The 9,204-nt window shown below is 39.0% G+C and overlaps 1 protein-coding gene across 1 annotated transcript; it reads left to right on the top strand.

Annotated features, from left to right (window-relative positions):
* Positions 1-3,738: 3,738 nt before the first annotated feature.
* On the top strand, positions 3,739-9,204 carry LOC103401542 (uncharacterized). The gene is made up of 7 exons (XM_008340257.4): positions 3,739-3,982; positions 4,214-4,284; positions 4,960-5,081; positions 6,190-6,338; positions 7,492-7,639; positions 7,716-7,875; positions 8,761-9,204. The coding sequence occupies exons 2-7, from the start codon at positions 4,272-4,274 to the stop codon at positions 8,850-8,852; spliced, it is 684 nt and encodes a 227-aa protein (XP_008338479.1). The 5' UTR covers positions 3,739-3,982; positions 4,214-4,271; the 3' UTR covers positions 8,853-9,204.

Here is a 9,204-nt window from a genome sequence, read left to right as displayed (position 1 = left end):
TTTTTAGCCTAATTTTGTGTCCTTGAGTCTTGTTTAATATTTTTAAGTTAATTTAGAATAGATTAGCAATCCCTCCTAATCCCCGGCCTAGAACGATACCCTACTTACATCTATACTACAATTGTCAAAAAGAGGGTTTAATTTTGTGTGTTAACTTATTTTACGCATCAACCATATGTTGTCTGGAGAAGGCATGGCTGCCTCTTCAACGAGGTTCAAGTCAAAACGACGGTCGGATGGGCCAAACATTTTCAAAGGTGTTGAAGAGAGAAGAGGTCGGACAAATCAAGATCTTAGAAGTGCAAGAAGGGAGCTTCTACTGAAGAAGATTCAAGTGTGCTTTGGAACTTAATGCCAGCCTCTATAAAAATCTGCACTCGACGGAGCTTCAGAAATCGAAGAGGCGCCTGCTCAGAAATCGAAGAGGCGTTTGCTTTCTCAAAAGCTAGGCTGCTCAGAGACCACGAGGGACGATCTCAGAAATCGAAGAGGCGTTTACTTTCTCAAAAGCTGGGCTGCTCAAAGACCACGAAGGCCGATCTCAGAAATCGGAGAGGCGCTTGCTTTCTCAAAAGCTGGGATGCTCAGAGACCACGAGGGCCGATCTCAGAAATCGAAGAGGCACTTGCTTTTTTCAGCCTTGTCAGCACCTGTCACATGCACACTCAGCTTTGCTGAAATTACAGGCATTCTGTTGAAGATTTCTGGTGAAGTAGAAAGCACATGAATCTTACTGTTCAATCATCCACTTTCCACACGCACCATCAGCTCATGGGTACCACAGATAACTTTGCCAAAGATCTTTGACAAAGTTTAGACACATGAAGCTTGCAGCTCCCACTACATCGCTATGACCAAGAAGGGTAAAAGAATATCAAAGAAACAGCACTAACAAAGTTTATACACATAAATTTTGAAGGTCTAGCTACCATATTATTACCTACAAGGGTAAAGGAACAACACCGCTGCTGGATAATTGGAAAGTCCTTGTGTGTCAACCTCTGTGCTCTGTGGCAAGGTAGACTAGCAAACATGCCCAACCTTTACTTACATTTGAGAAAACACTCCCAACAAGATTGCTTCCTCCAAAATCGAAGAGGCACCGTCCTCCGAATCTCGGAAGCCAGACTCCCAACATGATTACTTTCTCAAAAATCGAAGAGACACCGCTCTCCGAATCTCGAGAGCTAGACTCCCAGCAGGATTGCTCTCTCAAAAATCGAAGAGGCACCATTTTCCGAATCTCGAGAGCCAGATCCCCGACAGGATTGCTTGTACGAAAATCGAAGAGGCACCGCTTTCTCAACTTTGAGAGCCAGATCTCTTTGGATAAAGCTTGTCTGTAATCTTCACACGCAACATCAACTTTCCAGATACCACATACCACTTTTTCAAAGTGCTCTGACACACGTGAAGCTGGCAGCTCCCACTACCGTGCTATGACCAAGCAGGGTAAAGGAATATCATTACTACTTGTTGTTAGGGAAACTCCTATATATGTCGACATCCATCCTCAACAGACAGGTAGACCTGCAAATCTGAGAGGGCACTCCCAACGAAGCCTCTCGAAATACTCAGCTTTCTTTACCCCCGATAATACCTCTGCAAACAAGCTACACCAGAGCAAGAATATCTCATATCATCAGGGTTAAAAGCAAGAGTATCCCATATCATGCTTTTTCCCTGTCTTTTCCTTTGGCCTTGTTCTTACCTGCAAGACAAGGAGAAAGAGAGCAATCAGTCAGCACTTGGAATCAAGCTTCCAGTCAGGAACTGACTGCCCAGAACCTCTTACCTGATTACTTACCTGGCATTGCTCTCGAGTACCCATCTTCAACATCTTATGCTTCCAGAGAAGATACCACATCTGCCTGAGGAATAGATAGGGAAAGTGAGAAGGATACAAGGAAGCATGTGGAGATAAGCGTAATAGAACATGTGCCGATACATCCACTACTTTGTCAACAGCAAAAGTATCCCATATCAGCAGGGTCGAACGTACTCTAGATTTGATGGACGTGTTTTGACCCTCAAATTCTTCAGTCGGCCTTATACTCTGGAGGACACCAGAAAATCCTCCAGCCCAGTTCAAGAATAAGCCTGTGGAAAGTTACTTCTTCAAAAGCAAAAGTATCTCATATCATCTATTCTCCTTTTCTTCTCTTTATCCTTCATGCTGCCTGCAAGATAGGGAGAATAAGAACAATCAGCCGGAACTCGAAATCAAACTTCTGATCTGGGACTGATTGCTTAGAGCTCTGATTGCTTACCTTGTCTATCACCTCTTTCAGCAGATCCCCTAGCTCGGCGACTTGGGGGACTCCTACTACATGGTTTGTATCGCGCTTGACCAAGCCTGAAACTACAAGTAAGCTTCAAGTGAAATTGATACATTACCTTGTGCATCTCCACCAGTTAAAGATACCACCCCTAGATGGAGGAAGCGTACTTCCAGAGAAGATGCCACATCTACCTATGAGACAGTTAAGGCAAGTGAAGACGAGAGCTTGCACCTATGTCATTTGTACTAAATCATTCACTTGTACTCACTAAAGGAGAGCTTGAACCTATGTACTTGCGTAAACCCTTCACAATTAATAAGAACTCCTCTACTCTGTGGACGTAGCCAATCTGGGTGAACCACGTACATCTTGTATTTGCTTTCCTGTCTCTATCCATTTACATACTTATCCACACTAATGACCAAAGCAATCTAGCGAATATCACAAACTTAATACTTTCTGTTGTACCAAAGTCCTCACTGATTTTGTGCATCAACAATCCTTAAGTCCTTACCTTTTTGCGTTAGTAATGGATGAGTTAACAGGACATATTCAAGATGATATCCCTTGGTGTATGCTTTTCGCACACGATATAGTGTTGATAGATGAAACTCATGAGGGGTAAATGCGAAGCTTAACTTTTGGAGAGAAGTGTTGGAATCTAAAGGTTTTCGCCTAAGCCGATCAAAGATAGAATATATGGAGTGCAAGTTCATTGCAAATGGAGGCCAAAATGAGTTAGGGGTGAGGATCAGAGATCAGGAAATACCAAAGAGCGACCGTTTTCACTACCTAGGATCTATCTTGCAAAAGAACGGAGAATTAGATGGAGATCTCAACCATAGAATACAAGCTGGATGGATGAAGTGGAAGAGTGCTTCCGGCGTATTGTGTGACCGTCGTAGGCCACTAAAGCTCAAGGGAAAATTTTATAGGACGGCAATAAGGTCGGCGATGCTATAAGGCACAGAATGTTGGGCGGTGAAGCATCAACACGTACACAAAATGGGTTTGGACATGTACAAAGAAGGCCTACAGATGCTCCGATTCGAAGATGTGACTACGGGATAGAGGTTCAGGGCCGAAGGGGTAGAGGTAGACCTAGGAAAACTTTGGAAGAGACCCTAAGAAAAGACTTAGAGTACTTAGATCTAACGGAGAATATGACACAAAACCGCGCGCAATGGCGTTCTAGGATTCATATAGCCGACCCCACTTAGTGGGAAAATGCTTTGTTGTTGTTTGTATATGCGGGTCAGTTCGGTTAATCGCATCGTAAGAATTTTGGGAACTTATTGTCAAACCGAATAAGATCAATGCCATTCAATTTAACCATCGAAAATTAAAAAAAAAAAACAAAACAAAACTAACCAAGCTGCTGGTGCGGTTCGAACAGTTCGAGCGGTTCAATCGGTTTTTTGTTTTTCAAAATGCCCAGCCCTAGTTGGGAGCCGTCCAGATCAAATCAAACGGCTAAAACAACGCAGCACCGTTGGTCCGCGGTCCGCACAAGAGAATTTGTGAAGAATATAAAGGTAAAAAACCGGGCCTTTGCTTAGTCGTAGTCGAGTTTGGCACATTGACAGTCAGCCGAGAAGGAAGAATACTGAGAATATAGAGAGGGAATTAGGGTTTCCGAGAAAGAGCCGTAGACGCTTCTCAGCACCTGATCGATCAATTGCGCTTCTTCCATTTCTAAGGTAATTCCCCCTTTTCCAGATCGATTTATCGAAACCCAAATTTTGTTCTGGATTTTCTCTTCCAAACCCTAAAAATATTGACAGTTTCTGCAAAATCCCGAAAACTGTTTCTGGTCAATTGTTTTTTTAAATTTATTTTTTGGGTTCGAATGCTCTAGCAGTACCCTGTTCTTAATTTGCCAATTTTTTTCTAATGTCTGATGCTGGATGGTTACATGTGTTGATATGCAGGATTAATACTTTATTTCGTCGAAAAATCGGTAATTTGATTAAAGAATCGCCAAATTAGATGGAGGACTGGGGTAATAGTGCTTGGTTTAATTCTGTCTTAATTATGCCCGTGAAATTTTGTGCAAATTTTGCTTGCTAATGGTAGTTTAAGATTTAGGATGGAGATAATTACTGTTTTATTGTTGAGGAGCGGTGATATGCTTGCAATTTTTGTAATACTTTTCAAAGTTCTGAAAGACGCTAGTCGGGCGGCGGGCTGGGGACTAGTGCCCAGGCAGATAGGCGGGCCTATGCGGACTAGGCAGAATTGTATAAATAAGTGTCTGGTTATAATTAAAAAGTATATAATTTAATTGGGATACATAAACTGCAAAATAGATTATAAGGGGTGTTAATCTAAGTATTCAACAAGTTTCTTACAATTTATTAAAAATAATAAAATGCAAAATGAAAGTTACCTATCTTTTGTCTAAATAAGAGTTGCGACCTAGGCGGGTGCCCAGGCGGCCTAGGAGGGTGCCTAAGCAGGTATAGGCGCCATTTCTTAATTTTCAAATGCCTAGGGATTAATGGCACTAGGCGGGGATTTGTAGAACAGTGATCTTTTAATATTCTTTTACTAATTATTATGTTTCATATTTGCCACCTAAAGCTTGCTTGCTTGCTTAAACCTTTGAATAACAATTTGTTTTCTTTGTAAGTGGTTTTTTTGTTTACAAAGCTAGCATTCTTTTTTGATGCTTCAGAAGATGAGAAAGCCCCAACTCTCCTTTCTAAGGACCAACCAGTACATAAATGGGATGATGAAGATTTGGATGAAAATGATATTACCGAGTCATGGGAGGATTTAGATGAACCTGCTCCTTTGGTAAGATCAGTAACGCAGTTGTGATCTTATTATTTTGTTGAGTTTCGGAAAGCAATTTTTTTCCTGTGCGTCATTTAGAATCCCTGTCACGGGTTGATGGATGACGTTTCTTACTAGCTAATTTGGCCAGGGATTGTTTCATGCTTATTTATCTTTAAAATGACCATGGCCAACATTAATTTTTCTTTTGGTGTGAAAACCCAACTTTGTATCTTATGGCAATATATATGCATATAAATGGTGAATTTTATGCATTGACACCATGGGATGACTTTTTAATATTATATGGGTATTATGGGATGTCTTTGACTGGTACACCATATAATGTCACTTTGTACTGCACTTGTGTTTTGTCTATGTATAATAGTCATATTAATTGAAAATAGACATTAAAAATAGTTCATTGCGCGCTAGTTCCTTCCTTGCTCTTAATTGAAAATAGAGATGACTAGTTTTGAGACAAAGGGTTCCACATTATTGTGAAGTCTGGCCTCATTTTTGCAACAATGTTGGTTCCTTTCAGTGATTGGATTCATTCTCCTTTACTATTGAAAGTGAGATTTACTAACTTAGGACATATCAAATGGTTTGATATGACAATATTATACCAAGTGATGGTCTTTTGGATGAATAGGTTCTGGATCATCATGTTAGATGGTCAGGTTTAAATCTCTGATTGGTATTCCAATGAATTATATACAAATGGCAAAAGAAATTTATGACTGGTCAAGATGATACAAAGGGTTTTCGTTTATGCGTGTCCCCTTTTGGGTTTTTTTTTGGGAGAGCCGCGGGGGGGGGATGAAGCTGAACCGGTTGGTTCAGAAACAACTGCTGTAACAGAATCAAACCGCACTGGATCCATTACAATTGGTTTGGTTTGGTTTCCATCGGGTTGGCCTTGGTTGTTGTTGTGTGCATATATTCAATTTGTCCACAAACCACAGCAAGCCGTTTTGCAGTCATTAACCTTAGAGGCTTTGTCCACAAAGCGCATGCATCATATAGATGGCTGTTTTGTTTTTACACTTATTCTACTGAAAAAAATCTGTATTTATTTTATGATTATGATTAGTCTTTATAATAAGTTATTTTTTATGGTGGGCAGGAACCTGCAACAAAGCCTGTTTCTGAGAAGGCACCTAAGAAACCTGCAACAAAACCTGCTGAAAAAGCTACAGAAAAGAAAGGGAAAACCGTTCAAGTAGAAAAGGAAGAGCCACTGGATCCTGTGTCTGAGAAACTTCGCCAACAAAGGTGAGAGTTAACATTTAGGCCTTGTTTAGTATGTGGTACTGACTAATTTAGGTTGGATATTACTAATCTGTGTCTTACGGTACTGACTATTATACAGAATTTAGTCAGGCGTTTGGTGCTGCCTCCTATTAAGAAGCTGGACCAAATTTTATGTCAACAAAACAAACGTGTTACTGTTACTTAAAATTCATATTTAAAAAGGATCACTCTTTTTAATAACAAAAAATTTACAGAAATTTGTAAAATTATTAAAGATAAGTCAAAATGAATCATCAATAGAAAGATCCAATTCGAACTCAACTAGGTTGTGAATATTTCATCTTCACTATATAGTTCATTGTGTCAGTCAATCGACACCCTTGTTCTAGGTTTTTTTTAGTACTATTTTTCCTAAATTGTACTTGTTGGGACCGCTTGGTGGAGGTAGTGGCTATGTAATATGTAATCACTCAATGCTTCGAGTTTTTCACTGAGATTTGGAAGTAAAATTAAATAGTCATGGGTTGATAAATATTTCTCAAACAGAATGTATTCGACTTTGGTTTATAGCAAACAGTTCGTGTTTTGTTGTAAGTGTTTGATGAATGACCCTCATTAGCCCACTCAACACAACTTTAGGGTTTTTTTTATATTGTTTTATTGGTGCTACCAATGGTTCAAATGTGGTGAGTTGTCATGCATTCTAATGTAATTAAGCCCCGCAATTCTGTTTCTTTGGTTTTTGTTTTGAATTCTTTTAATATCTTGATATGAATAGCGCCTATGTGAGTAAAACCATTGTTTTGAGTACTTCTGATGTTTATAATGTTGTTTATCATTGTGTCTGCCATGCACTATATTATCTGTTAATGGTGCACCTGGGCTGCACTTGATGTCTGTGTTCGATGAAGTTTTAGAATTGTGATATGCGGGGACTGGCCTTCATTAGGTTTTTTTTCTTCATTTTTGTCTATGCCTATCCTCTGGATGATAGACCCAGTTGATTCAGAGTTAATTATTTCTCCATGAGAACATGGTTTGTTACATTTGACTAACAATTACATATTGACTGCACTAAACTGTAAGTATATTACAAAAAAGATATATAGTACGAAACATTTGGTTAGCTTTTGGTCATTAGTGGTTCTTACTGAAGCTTTTCTCTACGCCACAGGCTGGTGGAAGAAGCAGATTATAAGTCCACTAAAGAATTGTTTTCCAGCGGAGGCAATTATAAAACCCTAGACAATTTCATTCCTAAATCTGAAAGTGACTTCCTGGAATATGCAGAACTAATTTCACATAAACTTCGTCCATTTGAGGTGTGTTAATTTGTCATATCCGTTTAACAAAGCTTCGAGAATTTCAGATACATAATTTTTTGAAATTTAATTGCAGAAAAGTTTCCATTATATTGGTCTACTCAAGGCAGTAATGAGACTGTCAATGACTTCATTGAAAGGAGCAGATGCAAAAGAAGTTTCATCTTCGATTACAGCAATTGCAAATGAGAAAATAAAAGCAGAGAAGGAAGCAAATGCTGGTAAAAAGAAGACAGGTGCGTCTCTTAAGCCCATTTCATTCTTTGATAAGAATAGAATGCCTCATGCTTCATTTTGAGTTTTATTTATGATTTCTCATTCTCTTGAAAACCAAAATAGTGTCCTATATGTGAAGAAAGGCAAAGAAAAAAGAATTATATTGATATTTGTTTTGAGAAGTGTCAGCCAGAAGCTCTTAGTATTGTGGAACTCGGAAACTTAAGTGTTAAAAAATGCATTGCACGTTTGATTCAGAAAACTTGTTTATGGTATTGGTCAAAGCTGCCCCTGTGGTTTCCGGTTTAGGTGTAGGTGTCACAGATAACTGAAACTAATGTGTTAAAAATGCCTTGCATGTCTGATTCAGTAAACTTGTTTAGGGTATTGGTCAAAACAGCCTGTGTTTTCTGGTTTAGGTGTAGGTGTCACCAATAAGTGAAACTAACGTGTTAAAAAATGCCTTGCACATTTGATTCAGTAAACTCGTTTAGAGTGTTGGTCAAAGCAGCCACTGTGCTTTCCTTTTTAGGTGCAGGTGTCACCAATAATTAAAATAGCTGAGGTTTTATGTAATCAGAGTTGAAGGTATGGCAATGCCATCCACTTTAGATTTTAGAGTCTGATACCAACCAATTCCTATCGTTTCCCATTCAAAGGTATCCTTTAATAAAAAATCAATCCAACTGAAAAAAGAAAAGAAAAGAATTGAGGAATATTGTTAGTGCTATTTCGATAGTTATGTGGAGCAATCTAATTATGCCCCTTATCTTTACCTAGTGGTAATCCATCCTTTTATGTGTGAAAATTGTCCCACATCAGAGGGTTCAGATAGAGAGGTGTATGAACGTATGTTGATGGTGTAGCTTTCCTTGGTGTTTGTTAATTGCTTTCCTTGTTTTCAGGCTCCAAGAAAAAGCAGCTACTTGTTGATAAGCCGAATGATGATATAGCTGTTGATGGCTATGGTCCGCTTGATGACTATGATTTTATGTGAGTGCTTCGATGTAGCAAGTTTTCATCAGAATGCAGTAAAGAACCATGTATTTTCAACATTGAAGTAGGGAGAGATTCCTCCGGCGGCGCTCTGAAGAGAGTGATTGATACAAAGTGTGATGTATTTTGTCAAATAAGAGGTTTTCGGATTGCCCTTTTTTATTTTATATGATGGTCAATTTTGTCGGTTACAGATGCTACATGCTCATGGGAGTCATTGGCTTGTCAAATATATGGCTACACTTACAATGACATTTTTTTTAAGTGTAATGGTAATCCAAATCTTGTAAGTCGTATAGGGGGATACGCGCAAACGAATGATAAAACATGAATGTCTAGATGAAAGTTTTGAA

This window comes from Malus domestica, chromosome 16, assembly GCF_042453785.1.
Source record: "Malus domestica chromosome 16, GDT2T_hap1".
Lineage (NCBI taxonomy): Eukaryota > Viridiplantae > Streptophyta > Magnoliopsida > Rosales > Rosaceae > Malus > Malus domestica.
Note: the sequence above shows the minus strand (reverse complement) of the source record. Positions and strands in the feature narration are given on the sequence as shown.